At 46.0% G+C, this 27,407-nt stretch overlaps 1 protein-coding gene and 1 long non-coding RNA gene across 2 annotated transcripts; one reads left to right on the top strand and one right to left on the bottom strand.

The window, feature by feature from the left end:
• The first annotated feature begins 3,370 nt into the window (after window positions 1-3,370).
• Window positions 3,371-4,390, top strand: LOC122648070 (zinc finger BED domain-containing protein RICESLEEPER 2-like). Its single transcript, XM_043841339.1, has one exon. It carries the CDS (start codon window positions 3,371-3,373, stop codon window positions 4,388-4,390), a length of 1,020 nt encoding a protein of 339 aa, XP_043697274.1.
• Window positions 4,391-4,581: 191 nt separating this feature from the next.
• LOC122648072 lies at window positions 4,582-26,589 on the bottom strand. The gene is made up of 3 exons (XR_006331013.1): window positions 26,579-26,589; window positions 13,362-13,370; window positions 4,582-4,880 (listed from the first exon to the last, which is right to left on the bottom strand). It is a non-coding gene; the product is annotated as an uncharacterized LOC122648072 (long non-coding RNA).
• Between the last annotated feature and the right edge of the window lie 818 nt (window positions 26,590-27,407).

Here is a 27,407-nt window from a genome sequence, read left to right as displayed (position 1 = left end):
ACCTTTGACTTAGTTTAAGTTGTGGGTGACTTGAGATGTTGTTATCCAACAGCCCTTATCACTTGAGACCCTAGCTGCCTCAAATTTCGGGGACAAAATTTCTTGTAAGGTAGGGAGGATGTTATACCTGCACCCCAGGAGTATAATTAATTATTATTTCTCCCTCATAACATGTAGATACTGCTACCTTATATGCTAGTGACCTGTTCGTGACGATGGTCAAACCCAGCTACAAAATTATTGACCATGATACAGGTTTGCCTATGGAGGAAACTATTCAGGGTCATGGGTGACGCACCATGGCAATGGAGAAGTAAGTTCTAGGCCTTAATGTATTTATTTACCCTTCCCTTTGATGTCCTCGAAGTACGAGTCAAGGTTTGGACCGCCTGGGCTATTTTAATTGTATAGGGAATATTTTGTTTGTGGGTCCCACTTACCTTGGGAAGCGTGTGAAGGATTTATGACCCCATATTATGTGGACCCCATCCCTTTAGTAAACTTCTTTCCTATTTAGAACTAGTAGGTCGACCCAATGAGCTCTCATAACCCATATGGTTTAATGGCCCATTTAACTTGGACCGACCCATTTAACCTACTTGACCCATTTGACTAGTTGAACCTAAAAATGGGTTTTTATTATATTAGTACCCAACCAAATGGACCCTAAAGCATCACTTACCTTAAATAGTCTAAAGGGCTTTTACTTCTCATTACTATTCTCATCTAACCTAAAACGTGGAGGAGAGAAAGGAGAAGAGGTGTGAAGGAGCTTGAAAGGGGGCTTGAGGATCTTGCTTCTTGGAGCCTCAACGTGGAATAGGGGTGTCAATACCCAGCCCGACCAGCTGAAACCGGCCCGAACCGACCCGAACGAGCCCGGACCACACCGGACCGATCCCTTAGTGGTTTGGGTTTGGTTTGTGGATCCAGAGATCAATCGGGTTCAGTTCGGTCCGGGCTAGACCGACGGTGCACCGTAAACCCGAACTGTTAGGCCCGAACCCAACCCGAACCGTTAGACCCAAAAATCACTTATTCCCCCCTAAATGCCCTAATGGCCTAATCTCTTTCACTCTCTCAGTCTCTCCTCTCTCGTCTCGAGTTCTCTATTCTCGACTCTCAGTGGTGGCAGCGGCGTCACTCCTCACTTCCTCAGTCCTCACTCCTCAGTCACTCAACGACACTCAAGCTTCAAGAGTTAAACTGTTCAAGCAATCAAGCCTCAAGGCTCAAGGGCTCAAGGTCACTCGGCAGCATCGGAATTCAGCAACCGATAACGACACAAGCGCAAGCCGCAACCGGAGGTAGGTTCTGATTATCCCTTCTTTTTTTCCAATCTCAACTCTTGATTCTTCATTTCTATTTTCTGTGTCACTGCTTTGTTTCGTTTTTGGAATTAGTTTCTTCTGAACTTCTTTTTTTTTTATTTTTTTGGATTTTCATATTCAAATTTTGAACTTCTTTCTGATTATCCCTTTTTTTTACCCACTTCTGAGAAACCCTATATCTTCGAGACTCCGACGATATTTACAATTTTTTTTTTTTTTTTTGGTTCTTTCTGTATTGAACAATCTTTAACGATCTACGGTGTCGATTCAGATCTGGAGAATTCACCTCTGAATCGACATTTCGTTCTTGTACCTGCATTTTTGTTTTCCAATTGAGAATTCTTAAATCTCTTGCTGTCTTTTTAAAGTTTTCACTGGATCACTTTTTGATCTCGTCTCGTACACTTGAACCAAATGGTTTTTTTCAGTCTATTATGCATTTGATTACGTTTGTTCATAGGGGATCAAATCACAAAAAAAAGACACCGTAGATCATAGGGGATCGATGGCGGCGCGGCAGCAGCATGGCGGCAGCGATGGCGCGGCGGCGGCCCGGCGGCGGCAATAGCAGCGGCGGCGGCGGCGGCGGAGCGGCAGCGGCGGCGGCGGCAGCGGCGGCGTCACTCCTCAGTCCTCAGTCACTCAACGACACTCAAGCTTCAAGAGTTCAACTGTTCAAGCAATCAAGCCTCAAAGCTCAAGGGCTCAAGGTCATTCGCAGAGCGGCATTCGGCAACCGCACGGTACAAGCACAAGTCGCAGCGGAGTTAGGTTCTGATTATCCCTTCTTTTTTTCCAATCTCAACTCCTGATTCTTTATTTCTAATTTCTGTGTCACTGCTTTGTTTCGTTTTTAGAATTAGTTTCTTCTGAACTTCTTTTTTTTTTAATTTTTTTGGATCTTCAAATTCAAACTGACTGTTGAGGTTCTGAAATTTTGTGATACTTATACTTAAGATTGTTCTTTAATTCTCAGTGATCTTTGTTTTACGAGAAATTGGATTTATTGGTACTGTTGAGTAGTTATGTTGCTTTTTCATGAGATTTGAATGATGTTTGATGGATAGCATTTGGCAGGTCTACGAAAATAATTATTTTGGATTCCTTTTGCTAATCTGGATTCTATCCTCTGTCCCTTTTTATCCAACCCCCCCCAACCTTGCCAGTCTTTCTAGGTTTTTGAGTGCGAGTTTCGCACTACTCTTGTTCTAGAAATATATACTCACCTCTTTGAAGGTTCAACTTGGGACTGGTTTGCTAGGAACCAATTTGTGAGTTAAAATGGAAATTAGGTAAATGATCTAAACACTCCCACTGGCAAAATCCATTGATCGTATTGCATACGTGTCTTAGTCCACATATTAATTAGTTGGTGTTATAAATAGCCACATGCTTATTTCCTCAACTGCGATTACGATATCATGTAATTGAAGAAAAGAGATGTTTTAATTTAATTTTAAAATGATGGTTAAAGTTGTTCAGTTAAATACTCTACACCTCCACATTTCATGAAGTGTCTTCTAGTCTTGTGGGTTATATACTCTCTTACTCTCCCATAACTGGAATGATTGTATCACTAAGCATTTGTTGATCAAAGGGAGTGCATCATTGGATAATAAACTCAAAGTGGTAAAGTTTTGAATTCCCTTGCATAGCCTGGCTTTTTAAAGTCCTATGACCTATGGGTAATCAACTAATCATAGCTCAAGTTCGTCCCATCTCATACCCTTCCAAGTGACTTGAGTCAGATTGGAGGACATTGCAGTTTTATTGGTATTTCGCACTTTTATTTGTTGAATTGGGGAGCAATAGGAACTTTCTTGAACTTCTGATTTTGATACTTCAACACTTTCTTTTCCTACTTAGAATCTTAGATTCTATTTGCTAAGCCTTAAGTTCAAGTTCTAAGTCATTATATGACAGCACTTGTCACAAATTCACAAATATTGTTGTTAAAATCTTTCTTTTTGTTATATGTTTTTCTATTAATTATAGTCATTAATATGTTATATGTTTTTCTATTAATTATAGTTATAGAAATGTCCAACACACAAGTCAACATGGAAGATGAGCCCGATTGTGGCTCAGATGCTGATGTGATGTCCGATGATGGACTTTACATTCTTGGAATTTCAGCAACAGAACCTGCTGGCACAACAACTTTTGAAATAGATGTTACCAAGAGGAAAAGAAGGAGTATTGTTTGGGAGGAGTTTGAAATTCTTGAGGGGAAGGGTTTTAGTGATGGGAAGGAACGAGCGAAATGCAATAAGTGTAGGCAAATCTATAAGGCTGATAGTACTACTAATGGAACTGGAACCCTTAGGAGACATATTTTACATTGCCCAAAACGAGAAAACAAAGGACCAACCCAAATGACTCTGGGTGTTAATGATGGGAAATTAATGTTAAGAGATAAAAAGGTTGACCAAGTCTGGGTGCGTGATAAGGTCACGAGGCTTATTGTGAGACATGAGTTACCTTTAATCTTTGTTGAGTATAAGGAGTTTAGGGAATTAATCACATACATTTTTCCTGACTGCACCCATATTACCCGCAACACACAAATGGCGAAGATTTTGAAGTTTTACAATTTGGAGTCCAATAGAATCCATAATCTACTCAAGTCATTTAATGGGAAGATTTCTTTGACAAGTGATCTATGGACATCCATCACCAATGATGGATACTTATCTTTGACTGGCCATTATATTGATAATGATTGGGTGTTGCATAAGAAATTATTGAAGTTTTGCATCATGCCACCTCCACATACTGGCATCAATATTTGTGAAATGGTTTTAAAGATCTTGTCTGAATGGGGTATTGATCGGAAATTGTTTTCAATTACTTTGGATAATGCTACTTCTAATTTCAGCTTTGTTGAGTTGTTGAAGAGAAATCTGAATTTGAAGAATGCTCTTTTTTGTAAAGGAGAATTCTTTCATAATAGGTGTTGTGCTCATATTCTCAATCTCATTGTACAAGATGGACTAAAGCACATAGACGAGTCTGTGGCATTGATTCGATCTAGTATAGCCTATGTGAAAGGATCATAAGCAAGGAAAATGAAATTCTTGGATATTTGTAAGCAATTATCATTACCAAGTAGTAAGGAGTTCCATGGAGATGTCACCACAAGGTGGAACTCAACTTATATCATGCTTAATTCTGCTTTATTTTATCGGAAAGCATTTGAGAACTTTGGACTAGTGGAGGACAATTATAAAACTTGTCCAGATTCTGATCAATGGTTAAAGATTGAAAAATTGATGGGTTTTTTGCATCCCTTCTATGAAATCACTGTTTTGCTTTCAGGTTCTAAGTATCCTACATCAAATTTGTATTTTGAAAATGTTTGGGAGATTCACAAAAGTTTGTTAGAAGAGGTATCACATGGGCTTAGTTTTATGAGGCCAATGGCAATTGAAACGAAAAAGAAATTTGACAAATATTGGAGGAACTATAGTCCAATTTTGGCCATTGCCTTGGTGTTCAATCCTCGTTACAAGCTTAGTTTTGTGACTTGAGCATTTGCTAAGCTTGCTCCTTTGGACCCAATTGGAATTGATATGAGAAACAATGTGAAATCTGCTTTGTATCAGCTTTTTAATGAATACAAGAGTATGAATGCAAGTGATTATGAGATTCCAGTACTGTTCACTAGTCCTGGGAAATCTAGAACCAGAACTGTAAGTAAATTTTACATTTCTTGTAATTTTAATTTATTTTTTAAGTTGCAAGTTTCCATATTCATTGCTGATCTTATTAATGACTCATATTTTTCAATTTCTATATGAATTTATGCAATCTGTGATTGCTGAGGCAGATAATGGAACTAAATCTCATCTAGATGTGTATCTAGATGAACCCAAGATTCCATTCAGCGATCATGATGATGAGTATGATGTGTTGTCTTTTTGGAAGGCGAATGGGTCAAGGTATCCAGATGTGGCTCGAATGGCTCATGATGTCTTAGCTATACCAGTTTCAACGGTTGCATCTGAGTCAGCTTTTAGCGCTGGGGGTCGTGTTATTGACAAATATCGGAGCAAACTACTACCTACCAACGCTGAAGCACTGATATGTCTTCGAGACTGGATGTTTGATATAGATTTCAGATGTAATTTTTCAATTTTCATTAAGTTATTTTTCATTTTTGCTTACTTTAGTTGCTAAATTACTATCTTATATTCTTATGTATGTAGCTGAACCTGTTGATGATCCCGTTGATGTGGACAACATGCTAGGAAATGTGCTTGGACGGTTGCAGATTGAAAGGGAGACCGGAGACTGGTGAGCCTTCAGGTTATAATAGATAGAGAAGGATTTGCTCGAGCCTGTTGAAAAGGTAGTTTGCATTTGCACACATTTCATTATTTATTATTTGATTCTTAAGAAAATATAACAATTGTTGATCTTTGGAGTTAAATATATATATTTTTTTTATTCTTGTGTATGCAGGACATGTTATTTCACTTTTGGTCTCAACTCTCAAGTCTTATGTTGTGTTATCGTTCTTGAGGAATGAAGAACATAATTAATTTAAGGCAACATTAATTCTTAATGTTGAACTTTTAAGACTTTTAAGTGGATGTTCAATGTTGTATGGACTTTTAAGTAAATATTGCATGAATTTTTAAATGTTGAACTTTTAAAACTTTCAAGTGGATGTTCAATGTTGTATGGACTTTTAAGTAAATGTTGCATGAATTTTTAAGTAGATGTTGTATGGACTTTTAAGTGGGTCACATCTTGTAATTGCATTTGAAAATCTTCTTGGGTTCCACTTCCATATGATATGAACTTTTATCTAATGTTCAAATGTTGTTCTTATAAGAGAAAGAAAAGAAAAATAAGCACTAATCGGATCTTAGTAGTCATATAAAACCGGTACCAAACCGAATCCAAACCGTTGTCATAAACCGAAACCGGCACCAAACCAAACCGCACCGAAACCGAACATTTCTTAATGGTTTGGTTTCAGTTTGAATAAAAGTCACACCGAAACCGAAAAGCCCAAACCGAAATCGGCCCGAACCGGCCCGTTGACACCCCTAACGTGGAGTATCATTTCCTTGAGGTAGGTAAGCCATTATGGCCCTCTCCCTTCTTTTATTTTGGGTTTTGGGGTTGGGAGATGGGAGAGAATCGATCTAGGATTTACTTTGGAACCCAAAAATCGATGGGAACTCATGGCCTTGATTTTGTGGAGCTATTTGACTCCATTGGCTAACCTCAAAGCTCCCAATCCCATCCCAATCGATAGACATAGGGTTTCTATCCTATTATGTCCTAAATGAAGTTCTCTTGGTTTCCCCCTCTTGAATCCTTGGAATACATAAACCTAATGAGGTCTTAGGATCTTAATGGGCCAAGGAGGAAGCTCCCTTGGGGTTTCCTTTCCTTCAATCCACTTAGGAATGGAAGCCTTGGTGAATAACCCTTTAATTTTGAGATTTGAAGACTTGCGGTTTCAAAACCTACGAGAAATCGCCCCTACAACCACCCTGAGACCATCCTCTTAAGAAGCTCTTTGTTAAAGTCGGTTTTACCTGCGGTTTCATATCTAAGGTGAAACCACCCATGAAATCGCACCTAGCAGAACCCTTCCTAAGCCCCTGTTAAAGTTGATTTTACATGTGATTTTAGGTTTGGGCATGAAACCACCCATAAAACCACCCTACCTTTAAAATCTATAACTTAGATAATTTATGGGGGGACCTTTTGGGAACCCTTCCCTTTGATATAATTAACTCTATTCTCACTCTTTCACTAGGTTTAATCTTCCTTTTTGCAACGTGCGACTTAATCGCGACGACATCTCATAACTTCGGGATATAACAACTACAGTGAGTGGGTTTGGTTGTTTGGGCTTGTTACTAATAGTTGTATTATGTATCATGCTATTAGTATAATTTATTAAGCATGTTTGTGCATTACATACTTTATTAAATGATTGATAAGATAATGTTGTGGTTGCTTTCCATTTCTTATTGGGTTACGGTGTCGGTGAATGCCGATGCCGGAACCCCGGAATACATATATAATACCTTTGATTGAATGTCATATTAAACTGTATGCGCCATACCATGCTAGTACCCGGGCACTAAACCAGATGAAAAGTTGATGCGCCCGGAATACCTCTTGGGACGATAGGATTTGCATGTAGTATACTTACGGCTAGGACTTTTGTACCCTTATGCTACGACCCTTGCCAACAGGGGTTTAGGTGTTGGATAACCAGAGCCCGGATTCTGTGGTGTGAGAGAGAGCCAGTCATTGTAGTGATGGTTATATTGGGGCTTGCCACTGGGATGTTTTGGTGGCATTGTATGGCGTAGGCTCCCGAGTAGCAATTGAGGATTCATTGTGGTGATGAATGGAAGTGACCCACAGTGCTTCCCGAATTGTCACAGTAGCATATATCTCTGACTTAGTTGTGTGGTAGGTGGAAAAATGGAATTAACATGTGCATGCATCATTAGACTATGTGAATTGTGTGTTTGTGCATCCCCATCCCCTCATTGGCTCAGTGGAGCTAACTCCCTCGTGTACACACTTTTTAGATTATGGTGCAGGTACAGAGGAGCCAAAAGCTATGTTTGAGGAACATGACGACGGGTGTCCTTGTGACGATTGTGCCTACGGCATGAGGATACTTGGGACTTGTTTCCCTTTTGTTATTTTAGGGCTTAAAGCCCATGTATAAATATTTATGTATACCCTGTGTAGTTTTAGATGGTCTTGAAATGTATATTACGTATTTTCTTTGCCTTGACTCTTGAACTTTTGATTTTATCGCCCGCAACTTCTTTTGGGTATTCTTTTTCGCAGATATTTTTGGCTTTTGTTTGCTGGGGGGGGGGGGCCTGTGTCAATGTCCGGTAGCTTTGGGGACACGCTGTCCTAGGGGGGGGGGGGGGGGGGGGGGGGGGGGGGGGGGGGGGGGGGGGGGGGGGGGGGGGGGGGGGGGGGGGGGGGGGGGGGGGGGGGGGGGGGGGGGGGGGGGGGGGGGGGACGGGGGGGGGGGGGGGGGGGCCGGGGGGGGGGGGGGGGGGGGTTGTTTGCGACCTTTGTTGATGGTAGGGCTTAAAGCCCATGTACTTAAATCCATTTCACCCAACAAATTTTTCATGGGGAACGTGGCACAAGATCCATTTCTTGCGAACCAATAGCATTAAATCATGTGAAAGTGGTGGTTAGGGGCATAGGTGGGTTGGTGAGCGGACGGAGAACCATGGGATGAGGTCGGGGTACAGGTGCAACGTCTATGGGTTGGTCAATGGGGCTGGCCAAAGTGGAATTAGGGAAGGCCATGGATGAGGGAGAGGGGTTGGCAGTGGGATTAGGTTGTGTTGATAGGTTGGGAGGATCAGGAAGGATGGGGGCAGCGGCCTGGTATAGGTCATGTAAGGTTTTGGTTCGAATGCGATGAGATGAGGCAGTGCTAGTAGAGCTGGTAAGGAATGCCACCAAGGGAATGGGAGAGATTTTGGAAGTAGAGATCCTAGATGATGAGGGCACTGGAGATGAAGAGGGGGACGACCGTTGAGGAGATGATAGGGGTGGCGTTGCTAGAGAGGCAACAGCCTAAGGGGAGGAAGAGGGGGAAGCCAATGGTGGGGTTCCCAAAATTGACGAATTTAGAAAGGGGAAAGAAGACTCATCAAATCGAACATGCCTTGTAATGTAGAGGCGATTGGATTTAAGATCTAAACAACAATAAGCAGAATGGGAGGGACTGTAGCCGAGCAACACGCACGGTTGAGACCGATACTCCATTTTATGATGATTGTAAGGACGAAGGAAGGGGTAACAAAGACACCCAAACACCCTTAGAAAATTGTAATCTGGGGGTTTATTGTGAACAATTTGAAATGGGGATAAACCACCAGACACTGAGGAAGGCATTCTGTTAATGAGAAAAATGGTCGTTTCAAAAGCAAAATGCCAATAAGACATTTGGACAGACCCATGAGCAAGAAGGGTGAAACTGGTTACAATTATATGGCGATGACTGCGCTCTACAGCCCCTTGTTGATCATGGGTATGAGGAGCGGCCACACAGTGAATGATACCAAGATTATTAAGTAGGGAGGGAAGAGTGTGAGACTCGCCTCCCCAATCGATTTGAAGGCATTTTATTTTTCTTGAAAAAGACGTTCAACTATGACTTGAAATTGACAAAATGTAGGAAACAAATCAGATTTACGTAACAAGGGATAAAACCAAATAAATTTTCAATGATCATCAACGAAAATTACATAATATCAGTGTCTGGACACAGACAAAGTAGCAGAAGGACCCCAAACAACATTGCAAACAAGATCCAAAGGGAAAGGACTACGAACATGAGAATATGATAAAGATAACCTACTAGATTTACCAAACTGACACGACGGACATACGGGACGCAAACATGCGGACTGGCACGGAAGACTATCAGCTTTCAACATGTGACGAAGCAGGGGTTCAAGTGGGTGACCCAAACAATAGTGCCAGCCATTAAGAGTGGTGCGCTCGGCTACGTGAATGGATGGAATGGAGCTAGAGGAACCAGGAGGAAAAATATATAGTCCTCCCTTACTCGGACCGGATAGCAGTATGGACTTGGTGACCTAATCCTTCACAAGAAAAAAGGAGGGGTGGAATCCAAATAATACATTATTATCCTATGCAATTTTTTGAACAGAAAACAAATTTTTAGAAATAGTGGGAACATGTAAAATATTGGATAACTTAAACGAAAGAGAGGAGAATGGAGAAAGAAGAGAACCACTACCAATATGGGAAATCGGCAATCCCTTACCATTGCCTACATGCACTTGATCTGGACAAGTATATTCATCATAAGAAGACATGGAATGAATGTCAGGAGTGACATGGTGGGAAGCACTTGTATCAGGGTACCAGGTGAGGGCATTGGAGGGGTGAGGGGTAGGGAGAAGTTGGGGATATGTTTCGGGTATTGGGGATTAGGGGTAGGGTAAGGGGCAAACAAAAAATTGGCATTGGGGGTAGGGGTAGGGTGATGAGGGTAGGTGTTTTGGGGATGAAAATAATAGTTTGCAGTTGAATGATTATTGCGGTTGCAGATGGAGCACCATTGATAGCCATGACCACCATGATCGCGTCCAAATCTGCCACGCCCCCATGACCCCTAGAAGAACCAAGGCCAGTAGATGAGATAGATTCACCAGTGGAAGAGGGCTCCGCTAAATGGTATTGGCAGAAGGAGGGAGGAGGGAGCAGGAACACCAGTGACCGATAGCTTACGGAAGGCCCGCATACTTTCATGACTAAGCAAGAGTCCATGAAGCTCAGTATACGATGGTGGAGTTGGACAATTGAGAATGCCAGAGACAACGTCCTGTAAATAATCACAGAGAGCCCGAAGGACATGTAGATTAAACTCGGTGGGCTTGACAGCATTACCAAATGCAGCCAATTCATCAAAGATAGTTTTTGGCACGATGAAGAAGCAAAGAGACCGATTCATCGGGCTTTTGACGAAGATGTTGTAAGTCAAGATAAGGGACATGAGATGGGTACAGGATCCATAACCATAAGCTTCATGGAGAGTGGTCCAGCATTCATGACTGGTTTCTTTGTCCAAGAGAAGGGGAACCAAGGGGAACCAAATCTTCAGTCAGTGAATAAACGAGAAGACTAACCAATTGGGCATCTTGTTTTTGCCAGGTACCAGCTGCAGTGGGATCGATTGGCTGTGGATTCGTGCCATCGAGGTAACCAAACAGATCTTGCCCTTTAGGAAGGGGATAAGTTGCTTCCGCCATATTAAAAAATCAGATCCAGAGAGCTTGATCAAGAGAAAGTGTTGTGCCGAAGGGAAGGTAAGAGGTGGGGTAATAGAGGGGGTTATTGAGTTGGTGGTAGCAGGTAAGATGGAAGAGTCATGTTCACCCATGATCAGTTAAAGAAGTTGCTTTGGGAGCAGGAAAAGAAAAAAAAAAAAGAGAAGTTTGCTCGGTGGAGCACTAGGCTCTAGATACCATGTTATTGAAAGATTTTCCCTTGAATTGATCTCTTCAATGAGAGTGAAATATATATGATTCAAGAGAGGATCCTAGTCTATCTTAGCTACAAGGAAAGAGTAGATTAAGTGCAGGACCAATATCTCATGTGATATGGTTTCCTTACAATGGATATCCAATATATGATATGATATACAGTTTCCAAATGTGAAAAGAGCATGTGTGTTGATAGGTGAACGATGAAGGATCGGGTGAATATCAATGGTTTTTTTTCTCCTTTTTCTAAATAACTTTGTTTCTTTCATGTAATTAAAAGCATTACCACCCACCTTCTATGTTTGATTGTCCTCAGTGTGTACAATGTGGTGTATGAGTTTAATTTACTTTAGGGTCTCTTTGGTATCACTTTTCATTTTCATTTCTTGACATAAACATTTTTACAAGTATTTGGTATAATTTTTGGACCCTATTTCCATTTACAAAACATCAAAATAATTGAAAACACCCCCAAAATGATAATGAACTTAAAAGTCCATTATGGATTATGGCCAAAATCTGTTTTCCTTCATTTTTGTGCTCTTTAATGAATATATGTTTTTTAACCCATAAAGTCAAGGGTAAAAACGTCATTTAGTTTATTTTTAGAAAAGCAAGCCCCTTCCTCTGCTTCTTCCTCCTGCAACGAGCCTCACCAACGACAGAAGAGGGGGACAGAATGCGAGGTTAGATGCTTACTGAGCAACGGAATGGGAATCCATTGAGGATGAATAAAACATTAATGGATCAGAAATCAACGATGTAAGGTATAATAAGGGTCATGGTTTGATCAAGATTCGTCTTCTGAAAGTCATCTGTTCAGTTCAAAGGGTTTCGGATGAAGAATTTGATCGCACATCACCATTATCCCAGTAATATTAGAGTTTAATTTCAACAAGCACACCATTCCACATCCACACCATTCCATTCCTGTTATTTTAACATATTACCATCCACCCATTTAGGTCCATTCTCATCATTACTCATCCATTATCTTCCCACATTCAAACCCAACCCAGCCACACTCCTCCTTTTTTATTCAATCCTTTATCAGGGACGATCAATTAGTGGAGTGTTGCTCATGTTTTCTTAGGGATTTGTTCGTAATGAAGGTTTGGATCGTGCAAGTTCTTGGAATTTTTTTGGCTCATTCGATTGGGTTTCGATAGCTTCTTCCTTTTGAGTTCATCGGTTCGGCTTGAAGAAGAGATAGAGAGAGTTGCAACAGCCCTTTACATTTTTATTATACTTGGCTCAATCATGTGGCAATAAGCAAGAAGATGGGTGATAGGAGAATTGCAGCAAACCCTTACGGTTTAAGAATTGATTTGGGAAAGAAGATGGGTGATGGGAGAATTTCTTCACCTACCATTAAAATATATATGGGCTTGGGCCAATTTCTCTAAAAAAAGCCTAATTTCAATGCTCAATTTTCATGACTTGGGCCCATTTGTTCAAAAATGTTATTAAAATTATTTACACATAGGTAGTTACCAAACTTATTTTTCATTCTACAATTTATATATTATGTTTAGTATTTACCAAACAGTTTTTCATTTTTCATCAAAATGGTTTTTAATAATGATTTTTTTTTTTAAATAGGCCAAATTGAAAATGAAAAATGATACCAAAGAGAACCTTACGGATTTTATTCATATTTTCAGGACAAGTAGCAATTAGGATTTGATTTTGGATTTGATTGTTGTTGGTAATAGTAATGGACAGATGTTGTCCAGTAGCATTCCAATATTTAACATTGTGATATGTTGGGGCAAAGTAATTGCACAATATATTGATTGATTGCTAGAACTTTTTATAATATTATGCACATCTAAAGAACCAATGCAGACAGGCACTATCAGAACATAAGAAACTGAACTTTTTCATATCATGACTCCATGGTTGTAGAGTTATATATAATTACAAGACTTGTACGCACTATCAACTAACTGTTACATATGCATAGTAGGACTTGAACACATAAGCATAGTAGGACACTAGGACTCTAAGGTTATAGAGGCCGACTATTTATAGGACTCCTATGGTTTAGATGCTGAATTTTGTCAACCCTCCCTGGCGATGACGACAACTGGACATGGACAAATATCGGCACCTCGCTCATCAAAGGACCTCCCAAAACCCTGAAAGACACCCAAATAGCCTAAAAATACCCTTCCCAGGAGACTGGCTACGCGGAGATCAATTCTAATCTCTGTGGAGCCTCAAATTTGGAATAAGATATGGTATCGACCCTCACGGACCACCATTAAATAATCTTTGTACTTTCATTTCTGTTATTCTCAAAATACGGAAACTATAAACATATATCAGAGACATCAGAATATCACAGCGAAAAAACTTTAAACATTTCTATATAACTCTCGTCTTTTCCCCTCCACCTGAGCCGAGGTTCTGTCCGATTTTCGGAGAAGTTCTTCTGATATGTCGAGGATTTGCAGGAATTCCAACAAAGTTCTTTCAATACATCAAGGTTCTGCCCAAATTTTATTAATGGATCTTGTTTGATAGAGCGAAATCGCCCCCGAAATTTCTGCACAGAAGTTCTTCCCTTTCCATCCCTTGTGGAAGGTCATATCCAGGTACTTTCACTTACCTACTTTATGTTAATTTGACATAATATAAGCCCTTAAATTAGCCTCTTTATTGTACATATTAATATTAGCAAAAGTGCTTTATAAGGTTTCCATGCATATATATGTCCATCTAATATGTTTTTATACACATAAAATATTAATTTTGTTCTCTATGGGCATTTTAGTGAATATTGTTATTTTATGTTGGATTGCACTTCATGTGTTTGGAATGTCTCACATATATGTTGTTAATGGATTTAGCAAAGTTTAAGATCAGCGGTGATGTTTGAACATGGTTTTATTCACATAAAATATCAATTCTGCCTCTAAGGGGTGTTTGTGTGATTATAATCATTTTATGATGGATTGTACTTTTGGTCTTTGTAATACCTCACATATATGTTATTGATGTATTTAGTCATATTTAAATCAGTGATGATGTTCAAATATGACTTCTCAACTCTTTTATACCTTTATGCCCTCTAGGGGCATTTTGGTAATTATCACCATTTAAGGCTAGTTTGCCTTTTTATATTTCAAATATCTCACGTACATGCCGTTAATCGATGGTGATGTTCAAACATGACTTTATTTGCATTTTATGGATTTATGCCCTCTAAGGGCATTTTGGTAATTTTTATCACTTTATGCTGACTTGTATAATTAATTTCTTATGATGCATGATATTCCAATCATAGATTAACCCTGCCTACTGTTATATGAGACTTTATTTTGAGAGAATCTTCGAACCCTAGCATCTAATACTAAGGATCGACTCCTTCAGGCGGAGTGAGATGCATAAAACCTTCTCATCTCTATAACATGACCTGTTAGCCATTCTCTAGCCAGATCATATAGCTCAACCGTAGCCTATCCTAACTAGGATTTGGGCTACCGCTTTAGGGTTTTAGGCCCTCGCAACCTAGGTGGTGACTCCCTTCCTTTTATTTTTAAATTGTGCATTCCCCGCACCCCGGACAGATGTGACATCATGTCGTTGTCAACTCCGCATGTTGCGTCAAGAAATCATCGAGCGGTCCTGTGAGTGCCGTCACCTGCAAGTGGACCAAGGGGTCAACAGAGAGAACCGGTGTGGTTCCGGCCTAGGGCTCTCCGATGCCAAAGTTAGATCTCCTAGCGCAAATAGATGAATAGTGATTATTCAGTATGAGATTAGATGTCCTGGATGGGGTTGTGTACCTTGCCTTTTATAGTAGCATATGGCGGTGTGGAGAGTCCCAGTTTGATGGCGATTGTGCCGTTGAGTGGATAGAGGCCCTGGGTAATGGGGCTCTATCCTGATTGGCCATCTCCCCGTGGGAGGGAGTGTCCTGGTGGCATCAGGATCCTTGGTGGATAGATACCCGCGTGTGGTGATAACGTCCTTGGTGCTTGAATCCGTCTGGGTGACGTGACCTCTAAGCGGCTGCTATAGTCCTGATAGTGACATGAGTCTTAGCGATACGATCGGATCGTAGATGGGTAGCCCCCACCTCACGTGCCCACGATGCTGTGCCTGAGTGCAGGCAGCGCCTGGGTGAGGCCGCGCCTGGATGTGTGGCCGTACCTAGGTGAGGCCGCGCCCGCCTGGATGTGTGGCCGCGCCTAGGTGAGGCCGCGCCCAAGTGGTGGCCGCACCTGGGTGAGGACGCGCCTGGGGTGAGGCCGCGCCCCGGATGTGTGGCCGCGCCCGAGGGGTGGCCATGCCTGGGTGAGGCCACGCCACGATGTGTGGCCGCGCCTAGGTGAGGCCGCGCCGAGTGAGGTCAGGACCCGGGACCCGGTTCATTCTCCTTGGCTATGGAACGGGTCGCCTGTGACACGTGGCGATCATTGATTGGCCCGGTGAATATTGGATGTATCATTTGCCCCCCACTCTCTTGGGATAGGATGTCCAAGAGAGTAAGTGCCTTTGCATAGTAAGGGGTCTGCTGCGACTAGACTTTCCTTGTGGGGTTTGTCTGTAAATCCACTAATGAGGTAGGAGAGGTTGGGGGTTCAAACCTTTCCTCCTACACTTTTTCTTTTTTTGTTTTTTGTAGGTATATGTTCCTTCCTCTCACTTTCTCTTCTTTCACTTCTCATTTCTCTTTCTTACTTTTTGTCTCCCCTTTTGTTCTCCTTTAATTCCCCCTTTGCATTCCCCTTTTTGTCTTTTGTCCTCTCTTTGGTGCCCACCATGTGCTTGTTTTTGGGTCACCTCTACTAGTATCCACTTTGCTTGATTTTGGGTCTTTGTGTTTGGGTTGTGTTCTCTTGGTGCCCTGGTTTGCTTGGAAGGCTTGAGTGGTGCTTGGCTTGAGTGCCTTGCCTCTTGTGACCTCTATCCCTTGATTGTGCCTCGTGGTGTGGCTACGTCATCGCCGTGTGCTTGTCCTTCCGCGCGGTCGCCTTTTTTCGAAGGTAAATCGATCCCCTTTCTTTCTTTTTCTCTTTTTTTTTTTTTTGTAGGGTGGCTCCTTGGTGAGGCCACGCCTGCGGGTGTGGCCGCCTGGCCGCGCTAAGGTGGCCGCGCCTGGGGTGGCCGCCCTGGGGCTGTCACACTTGGGGTGGCCACGCCTGGGTGTGGCCGCTCCTTACGAGTGTGGCCGCCGGGGTGGCCGCGCCTTGCGGGTGTGGCCCGCGCCTTGCCCGGTGATGCCGCGCCTATAGTGGCAGCGGTGTGGGTGTGATGGACCCTCGCTCTCCTTCCCTGTTCTTCCTCTTGTATGTGATGGATCTGCTGTTTATATTTTACAGGTGGCATTCCTTTCATTTTTCTTGCCAGCTTCGGGGAGATTGCTTTCTCGAGTAAGTAGTTCATTCCCCTCTTGTCCTTCATGTCGTTCCCGGGTGACCTTGGCCCTGCTTCATTCGGGGTTGGATCTTCAGAGGAGCGTTCCCCCGGATCGTCTTCTTCTGTGGGTACTCCCTCCTCTATACCCTCCCCTAGTGATACTGATGGAGGAGTGGGACCTTCTAGTGTCTCCGGTCCCCGTAGGGATCGTCAGCCCTCTGGGGCGGCATCCTCAGCCGCCGGTCCTGCTGATAGGTTAGGCCCTGTTGCTAGCATCTTGTCACCTTCTGACTTGGTCTCCTTCTGTGAGGAGTTTCATATTCCCGCCGAGGTCATGTTGCGTGCTCCTGGGCCTGGCGAGTATGCCTTCTCTCACCGTGCGGTTGAGATCTGTCTCTACCGTTCATTTTTTCTCCAGGGCCTTCGCCTTCCTATCCCTCGCTTCGTCAAGTTAGTGTTAGAGCATTGGCACCTCACCCCTGGGCAGGTGTTGCCCAACTCTTGGAGGGTGATCTTGGGTTTCTATGTCTTCTTCGCCCGCCTGGGGCGTGCCGCCACTGTTCCCCTTTTCTCCCACTTTTATCTGTTGAAGAAGGGGAACCATGGATGCTATCACTTTGCTCGCCGCGTGCTCAAGGGGCCCTATGCCTCTGTGGAGCTTCTCACGGGGATCACTAGTCACGTGAAGTATTGGAGGGATCGCTTCTTTTTTGCCACGGTCCCCCGATGCCCATTACGGACCGTTAGGGAAGTTATTGACCTTAAGAGGGTCAATCAGGGGCTTGAGCTAAGTGATTTGGAGGGTGACTCCCTCAAGCTGTGCCTGGGTCGCGATCCGTTCCACGTCCAGGAGTTGGACTCGGAGGCCTTCCTGTCTCTCTGGAAGTTGAGTCCTGGTAAGAGCATTGTCTTTTGTACTTGATTGGCATGTTGGTATTTGAATGTATAAGTCATCTGATTGGTTGGTCAGTCTATGCAGTGGATACCCGTCCGGACTTCACTTTGCTTCGCGGCAATCGACGGAGGAAGGCCGCTTCTCAGGGTGGTCCGTCTGCTGGAGTGACCGACGTTAGTGGTGCCCCTGCGCCTGTGGTTGTTGGAGCGAAGCGGAAGGGGGGACCAGGACATGCCCGCGTGATGAGCTCTGGCGTGCGGGTCCTCCTTCCCCGTACTTCTCCTGGTGATGATGGCGTTCCAGGCTCTGTGCCTCTGCCTCCCTCCGTTATTCCTTTCGGATCTTCTGTATTGCCCCTTTCCAAGGGGAAAGGTGTGAGTTCCTCTGGCGGTACTGCCACTGATCTTCCCACACTGGGTGAGTCCCTGGTGATCACCTTGGGTGTGCCGGAGGGCTCGACCTTGGCCGAAGCTGGCGTGTCGTGGGAGTGGGTGGATAGGGGCAGGCTCCCTACTGCGAGGATGGCCTTGCAGAGGCTTAGTGATGCTTGTCTGGCTCAGACCCTCTACCATGATATGGCTTCGGTGAGTTATTCCTTTTCTGTCTCATCATGTCAATTGCTCCATTTATTTTTATAATGTTTTATCGCTTGCCATGTTGATTGTAGGTCAATCACCGTATTGCTTGAGGCGGTGCTTCCGGAGGGTCACGCTTCTCGTGAGGTGCGGATATAGCGCACCTGCGTGATGTGGAGAGGGAGCTCCGGGGTCAGATCGATGCCCGTGAGAGGGCCGAGGCTGACGCGCAGAGGGTGTCGGGGGAACTCGCGGTGGCGTCCGGGAAGCTCCTAGAGGTGTCTGAGGAGCTGCGTGTGACCTCTGCTGGTGCGGCCGAGAGCTCGGCTAGGGTTCTTGCTTTGGAGGAGGAGCTTCATTCATTGAGGGGAAGGCATGAGGCGGAGCTGGCATCTGCAGGTGAGCGAGCTATGGCTGAGTTCCAGGCATCCTCTGCGTTCTCGACGCTGTATCAGGCGCAGCTTCAGCCCGCCTATGAGGGAGGGGTCCGGGACTTAGCCGCTTGTGTCCTGGAGGTGACCCCCGATTATGACTTCTCTGTTTTGGGGTTCTCTGAGTTTGCTGCGGCGCTTCCAGGTGTGGCTGTGGTGGAGAGCGCCCGGTGTCGAGGTGGAGGCTGTCTGCTGAGAGGGGGTGTTCGCTGCGCGTCCTCTTGAGGTGGACATGATGTCCCTTTGGGTCGGAGGTGACCCAATCCCTCTGTGATCCCTTGACCCCACGGCTGTACGGATCCTGTAGACGTCTCAACCTTTTTCCTTTTTTGAACTTGAGTTTGTAAATACTATGACTTTTCTATGTGATTGCTTTTGATTTTCTTTGACTGCATTGTCTCCTAGTGGTTGTTTGCGCGTTGATACTCTCTGACCCTTAGTAGTCATAGGATTTTGTTAGTGGCGTCGTGCCTTGGTGATCCTCAGACCTTGGTTGGTTATCGCCTTAGGCGTAGAGCCTCAGTGTTGGCATCTCGCCTTAGGCATGAAGCCTCGATGTTGGCATGTTGCCTTAGGCATAAAGCCTCGATGTTGGCATGTTGCCTTAGGCATAAAGCCTCAGTGTTGGCATGTCGCCTTAGGCATGAAGCCTCAGTGTTGGCATGTCGCCTTAGGCATGAAGCCTCAATGTTGGCATATCGCCTTAGGCATGAAGCCTCAGTGTTGGCATGTCGCCTTAGGCATGAAGCCTCGGTGTTGGCATATCGCCTTAGGCATGAAGCCTCAGTGTTGGCATATCGCCTTAGGCATGAAGCCTCAGTGTTGGCATATCGCCTTAGGCATGAAGCCTCGATGTTGGCATATCGCCTTAGGCATGAAGCCTCAGTGTTGGCATCTCGCCTTAGGCATGAAGCCTCGATGTTGGCATATCGCCTTAGGCATGAAGCCTCAGTGTTGGCATATCGCCTTAGGCATGAAGCCTCGATGTTGGCATATCGCCTTAATGTAGTGGCCGTGATTCGATTGAGTGGTAGAAGAAGACAAGTATTCTTGCAACATTTCTTTATTTTGAATGAAATTCACATTGTCCTTGATGTCGTCTCTGCTACTCCTATCACTCTCGCTACATTATCACTACCACTCTTTGCTATGCTTCTCTTGGTAGTACTTCTTGAGATGTTCTGAGTTCTAGGTACGGTCTACCTTCTTGCCCCGTAGAGTCTTCAAGCGGTAAGTCCCTGGGCGTATCTGCTTGGAGACTATGTAGGGTCCTTCCCAGTTGGGTGACAGCTTCCCCGCCTTCTGTGGCTGTGATGCACTTGCCCTCCGTAGTACTAAATCTCCCTGGTGGAATAGCCTTTCCTTGACCCTGGCATTATAGTACCTGGCAGTACGTTGCTGGTAGGCGACGTTCCTTAGTAGTGCTCTCTCGCGGACCTCATCTATAAAGTCTAGGTTCGCCCGCAGTCCGTCGACATAGGTACGTTCATTGAAGTGCAGAACCCTATGGGACATGGCGCAGACCTCTACCGGCGCCAATGCTTCAGTGCCATATGCTAGGCGGAATGGGCTCTCTCCTGTGGGCATCCATACTGTAGTTCGGTATGCCCACAGGACGCTTGGTAGCTCTTCTACCCACTTGCCTTTGGCTCCTTCTAGCCTTTTCTTGACTCCTTCCGGTGGCGTTACGTTGGTGACCTCCACGACCATTGGCTTGTGGGTATGCTACCGACATACTTCATGTTGTAGCTGTAACAGAATGCTTGGAATTTAGGGTTGTTGAATTATTTTCCATTGTCTGAGACGAGGATCCGTGGTACCCCAAACCTGTAGATGACGTCGTCGCGAACGAACTTCTCCATCTCTGTCTCTGTTATCTTGGCCAAGGGTTTAGCTTCAACCCACTTGGTGAAGTAGTCGATTGTGATGACCAGATACTTTCTGTTTCCCGGTGCTACGGTGATGTCTAGTCCCCACATGGCAAAAGGTATGGGGTTGAGGATTGATGTCAGCTTGGTGGCGGGTAGATGGGGTACTGGGGCGAACAACTGACATTGCTCGCACTTCTTAGCATATTGGATGGCCTCCTCTTGCATTCGTGGCCAGTATAGTCCCTGGCGGAGGATTTTGTAGGCTAGGGCTCGACCTCCCATGTGGCTTTCACATATCCCCTCATGGACTTCGGCTTGGGCGTACTCTGCCCCCTTGGGTCCTAGGCACCGGAGTAGTGGTGTTGTTGCCCCCCGCTTGTACAGTACCCCATCTAGGACGGTGTACTTTGCAGCTCTCATCCTGATCTTCCTTGCTTCGGCCTTGTCTTCTGGTAAGACATCGTTCTGGAGGTAGTTGAGTAGAGGGTCCATCCAGCTAGGTCCCTCCATAATCTCGTTAACCTGCTTTTCCTTATACGTTGGCTCATGCAGGATCTCAACATAGACTGCGCTGGCCAAATTTTGGAGTTCCTCATTGGCTAGCCTGGATAGGGCGTCAGCGGCGGCATTCTCCTCCCTGGGAACTCGAACCATCTCAAACTTCACGAAACCCTCGATCAATGCTTGAGCACGTACTAGGTATGATGCCATCCTTTCATCTTTCACCTCGTACTCTCCATTCACCTGATTCACCACGAGCTGGGAGTTGCTCCAGGTGGATAGGTGTGTGACTTGGATGGCTTTGGCCACCCGGAGTCCAGCTAGCAATGCCTCGTACTCTGCCTCATTATTGGATGCTTGGAAGGTGAATCGGAGAGCATATTGGATACGAAATCCCTCGGGGCTGATTAATATGAGACCCGTGCCGCTTCCTGCCGCATTGCTCGACCCGTCCACGAACATGTCCCACGATCCGTGATCCTTCTCTTCTGGCTCCCCTATTTCTGACTCGATCTCAGACAAGGTACACTCTGCAATGAAATCTGCAAGAGCCTGGCCTTTGATGGTGTCCTTGGTTGGAACCTGATGTCATGCTCACTTAGCTCCACCGCCCATGCTATCAATCTCTCGGAGACGTCCGGCTTGTGCAGTATCTTCTTCAGGGGTAGGTCTGTGAAGACTATGATGGTATGGGCTTGGAAGTATGGTCGTAGCTTCCTGGCTGCCATTACCAATGCATAGGCTACCTTCTCGATCCTAGTGTACCTGGTCTCTGCATCGATCAGGACATGGCTGATGTAATAGATGGGCCTCTCGGACTTTGTCTTCTTCCTTGATGATCTGTGCCGGCCGCGGCAGGGGGTGGCGGCCAGGTAGAGCTGCAACTCTTCGTTAGGTTACGGTCGCCCAAGCGGTGGTGGGCTCTCTAGGTACTCCTTCAATTCTTCAAACGCCTTCTGGCACTCTTCCATCCATGTGAAATCTTTAGGGCTTCGGAGGTTCTTCAATGTTTTGAAGAATGGTAAGCACTTATCACCTGATTGTGACACGAACCTGGAAAGGGCGGCGACCCTTCCATTCAACTTCTGCACTTCCCTAACCGTTCGAGGAGGTGCCATTTCTTGGATGGCCTTGATCTTGGATGGGTTGGCTTCTATTCCACGGACTGAGACCATGAACCCCAGGAATTTTCCTGACGTTACGCCGAAGGCGCACTTTACAGGGTTTAGCTTCATCTGGTTCTTCCTCAGTACTGCAAATGCCTCCTCTAGGTCGGTCAGGTGTTGGCTGGCGTGGATGCTTTTTACGAGCATGTCATCCACATATACCTCCATGTTGCGCCCGATCTGCTCCTCGAACATCTTGTTGACCATCCTCTGATAGGTGGCCCCTGCATTCTTTAACCCGAACGGTATGACGTGGTAGCAGTAGTTTTCTTTGTTCGTCCAGAATGCGGTGTAAGACTCATCATCCTCACACATGAGGATCTGGTTGTATCCGGAGTAGGCGTCCATGAAACTCAGCATCTCATGGCCGGCGGTGGCGTCGATCAGTAGGTCGATCCTGGGCAGTGGGTACTCATCTTTTGGGCATGCCTTGTTCAGGTCGGTATAGTCGACACACATCCTCCACTTCCCATTTGGCTTTGGTACCATGACCACGTTGGCAAGCCAGGTCGGGAACTTCTCCTTTCTGATGAACCCTGATCGGCTTAACTTCTCGACCTCCTCCTTGATTGCTGCTTGTCGGTCGAGGGCGAAGTTACGCCGCTTTTGTTGAACAGGCTTCCTGGTTGGGTCGACATGTAGTCAGTGTTCCGCTATGGAACGTGGTATTCCCGGCATGTCGGAGGTCGACCATGCAAAGACATCCATGTTCGCTTGGAGGAGGTGTCCAAGCCCTTCTTTCTGTTCCTTGTTTAGTAGCGAGCCAACTTGAACGACCTTGGAGGGGTCTTCCTGGCTGAGGGGCCAGGTGATGAGGTCTTCCACTGGCCTTCCCCTTCTCTCTGTCAGTTCATCTCTCTGGTCACTGACCATGCTCTCTAGGCAGAGTGCCATTCCACAGGTGTTGCCATTATTCTTTTTCATGAAGGTGGCATAGCACTCCCTTGCTTTCTTCTGATCTCCTCGGACTTCACCTACCCCATTCTCGGTGGGGAACTTCATCTTCAGGTGAAGTGGTGATATGACTCCTCTAAGGGCTGTCAATGATGGTTGCCCTAAGAGGCTGTTGAAGGACACCACGGACTTGACTACCATGAAATTCACCATGATGGTTACTTGTTGAGGGTGTACCCCGAAGGTGACGGGTAGCTCTATGGTACCTCTGATGGAGGCGGTGACACCGAGAATCCATGGAGATAAGTGGGCTCTGGTTTGAGCTGGTCATCCCCAAACCCGAGCGTCGATAGGCGTCCAAGGAGAGTACGTCATCGGATGCCCCTGTGTCTATCAGTACCCTGTGTACAGGTCGATTGGCTACCTCCACCTGTACTACCAGGGCATCTTCATGCGGGAAGTTTAGTCCTTCCAGGTCTTCATCCGAGAAGGAGATCACCGCCTCGATCCTGGCTATCTTCTTTGGGCTTCTCGCCACTCCCATGAACTGGCATGAGCTTTAGCTTTTACGGTGGACTCTTGTCCCGGTCCTCCAAGTATGGTGAGGATAGGAGGTCCCTTGGTGCCACTAGGTTCTGTTGCATCTCTCCGCTCTTCTGGGCAGCCTCTCTCTCGATCTGTTCTTCTTTCTTCTCGTCTCGGTTCCACTCTGTCTCCGTCGCGACCTCTATCTCCTTGGCCTGAGTGGTTGTCACGTCTCCCCTTCACATACTTGTTCAGGCTTCCTGCTCTTACCAGTTGCTCTATCTCTCTCTTCAATTGATAGCACTCCTCTGTGTCGTGCCCATTCTCTTTATGGAAGAGGCAGTATTTGTTAGGGTTCCGCTTTTCTGGTCCTGCTAGCATGGGTCGTGGCCAATGGAGTAAGTCACGGTCCTGGATCTGCATGAGTATCTGGGACCTGGTGGTGTTCAGTGGTGTGAACTCGGGGGGTGCTTGCCCTCTCACTTCTCTCTGGGCGGCGGTCTGTCCTCCTAGATGGGCGATCGCCCTTCTCTTGTCGGCGCTCTGTCCTCGACCTCTTACCCTCTTTGCGGTCATCAGGTGCTGACCTCTTGTTGTCTTGTGGCTTGGCCTCAATTATTTTTGTTCTAGCTTGTAGTACCTCGGCCATATTTGCAAACTCGTTGCACCGCTCCAAGAGCTCTTTCATAGTCCTGGTCTCATGACGTGCCAGGTCCTTGATCAAGTCCAGGTCCCTAATACCTCCTGCTAGGGCTGCATGCTGTGTCTGGTCATCCAAGTCTCGAACCTCCAGGGACTCTTTGGTGAACCTGGTAACGTATTCCCTGAGAGATTCCCCAGGATTCTGTACCACGTTCAGTAGATTGACGGTGGTCTTCTTCTTCTTGACGCTGCTTTGGAAGCGGGTGATGAACTATTTGCATAGCTCTGCGAACGAGCCTATAGATCTCGATCGTAGCCTGGAGAACCATGATGTGGCTGCTCCCTTGAGGAATACCGGGAATGCCCGATAGGAGACCACGTCCGACCCCCCATACAGCGTCATCATGCCATTAAAGTAGTTGATGTGGTCATTGGGGTCAGTGGTACCACTGTAGAGTTCAAAGGTGGGTAGTCGAAACCTGGAAGGTAGTGTGGCTGACATGATCTCTGCCGAGAAGGGGTGTTGCCCAGGTATGGAATGCGTCTCGCCTTTAGTCTGCTTCTTCAACCCTTCCAGCTTCTCATCTAGGTCGTGGAGTCTTTGATCGAGCTCCTCGTCCCGTGTCTGGCCCCCACGCCTGGCCGGACGTTCGCTGCGACCCCATTCACGCTCTCTCCTGGATGTCCCCTCCCGCCTTGAGTGTTGGTGGGATGGGGAATGGTCACGCTGTGATGAATCCTGTCATGAAGGTGAGGGGCTTTCTTCTCTGTAGGTCCGGCTTCGTCGTGGTATGTGACTTTCTTCCAGTCGTCCGTCGAACACAGACCTCCGGACCGATCTCTGCGGGCTAGACACCCTCGCCCTGGGTGTTGGCGTCCTCCCACGTTCTGACTATGGCAAGAGGTCCCTTGTTCTCCTGGGATGCTGGGAAGGCTCCCCCCGTTGTGGAGTGGGGGTCGCTCGTCGCGCTAGTCTATCTGATCTCACGCCCCTGGGAGATGATCTCCTAGGGTTCGGCTCTTGTCGAGGTACGGACTCCACCCTTGCTGATGGTGAAGTCCTTCGACGGTGAGACGTCGTACGCTATGTCAAGTATTCTCGAAAGAGTCATTGTTCATCGAGGATGCATGCGTTGCAGGTCGTTGATCGACCCACGATGGGCTGGAGCATTGGGGTCGAGTGTCACCTCTACCACCACATCGTCGGCCTCATCATTGTTGGGCTCGGCGATCCACGAGCCGTCATTAAGGGGGATCTCTTCCTCCGAGAGGGACATGGTCTGGTCGTTGGCTGCGGCGAGAGCACTCGGGGGTGGGGATCCATTCCTTGCTCCGTTGTTGGTGGTGGTAGTCTTCCTTCGTGCCATTGAATGAGTATAGAAGCGAGCTAGTAGGTAATGGCTAGCGTCGTTCCCACGGCGGCACCAATGCTTTGCGTCAAGAAATCATCGAGCGGTCTGCAGTGTCGTCACTGCAAGTGGACCAAGGGGTCAACAAAGAGAACCGGTGTGGTTCCGGCCTAGGGCTCTCCGATGCCAAAGTTAGATCTCCTAGCGCAAATAGATGAATAGTGATTATTCAGTATGAGATTAGATGTCCCGGATGGGGTTGTATACCTTGCCTTTTATAGTAGCATATGGCGGTGTAGAGAGTCCCAGTTTGATATTGATGGCGATTGTGCCGTTGAGTGGATAGAGGCCCTGGGTAGCAGGGCTCTATCCTGATTGGCCATCTCCCGTGGGAGGTGTCTGGTGGCATCGGGATCCTTGGTGGATAGATACCCGCGTGTGGTGATAACGTCCTTGGTGCTTGAATCCGTCTGGGTGACGTGACCTCTAGCGGCGGTCTAGAGTCCTGATAGTGACATGAGTCTTAGCGATACACAATCGGTCGTGTGGTGCCCCACCTCCGTGCCCGTCTGTGCACAGGTGCTGAGGCGGGGCGTGGGCTGCGATGTGTGGCCGTGCCTAGGGTGGGGGGGGCGGAGGGGGGGGGGAGTGGTGGCCGCACTCGGTGAGGCCGCGCAGGTGGGCGCGCCGGTGAGCGGCGGGTGAGGCCGCTCCGGTGTGTGGCGCCAGGGGTGGCCTGCAAGGTGAGGGGCGGGGCGAGGGCTTAGGGCCGGTCGTCTCCTTGGCTGGAGGGGCGTTTTTGGGGCTGGGGGTGTTGTTGGCCGTGATATTGGATGTATCACGCACTCAATTGAGTGCTAAGACAGATATACCACCCCGGTAAGTCCTCTTGACACCCCAAGGGTGGGGGGGGAAAAATCGTCGGCGCGTCCTGTACCTACAATGGTGACTCATTGTTTTTTTGTTTTGTGGTTTTTTGTCAAGCTTTCAATACTAAATGCTTCTTTTGTTAAATGCAATGATTATTCTCCCTCATTTACTATTTGTGTCATAACTAACATGCTTACTTGATAACTTCGTTTGTACCATGATTGTACTAATTGCATCATGTATCATAGTCGAATGAAATCAAGCGACGAGGGTACTCCTGTGTGTCTCTACCCGGGATGGTGAGATACATCATACTAAGTACTACGAGATCAAATGATAGCTACTGGACAAGAGTATTCGAAATGAAATCAGGCAATGAGGATGTTCTAGTGGACATTCGAAATCAAATGGTGCCTACTTTCTACTACTACACTCATTGCAAACACATATTGCACGGAAAACACTTAACCACGTGGTTTAGTTGTTGGACCCTATGTGTAGTCATGGGTAATTCGCAGCCTAAGTCACACCCTTGATATTTACTTTATGGGTTTAGAATCATAAGTGAGGATGGTCATTGAGTGTGTTGTGAGGTATTTTCGATACTCAAAAAGACACTAGTTTGATCATTTTTATGACTAATTGATCTATTCCCTAGGTATATCAAAGGAACCACGTACCCACGACTCCTTTGTGGCGATAGGTATATTGGTTCTATCAAGGGTGACCTTTTTATCTCCTATCGACCTACCTATTGCATGCATCATGTAGGAAATTAGATCATACATGACTAGGAATCACCATAAAGTAACTTTTTAGATGTTTGGGGCTCACGATTAGAATCTTCGTTGGTAGACTCTGAATTCTTTGTAGCATGCCTACAAAGAGAAGCTCGATTTGTCCGCGATAAAAGGCACTCACATGTGGTACCAAAGACCATCGAAATATTCCTA

Source organism: Telopea speciosissima, unplaced genomic scaffold (assembly GCF_018873765.1).
Source record: "Telopea speciosissima isolate NSW1024214 ecotype Mountain lineage unplaced genomic scaffold, Tspe_v1 Tspe_v1.0428, whole genome shotgun sequence".
In the NCBI taxonomy this organism is placed as follows: Eukaryota; Viridiplantae; Streptophyta; class Magnoliopsida; order Proteales; family Proteaceae; genus Telopea; species Telopea speciosissima.
Note: the sequence above shows the minus strand (reverse complement) of the source record. Positions and strands in the feature narration are given on the sequence as shown.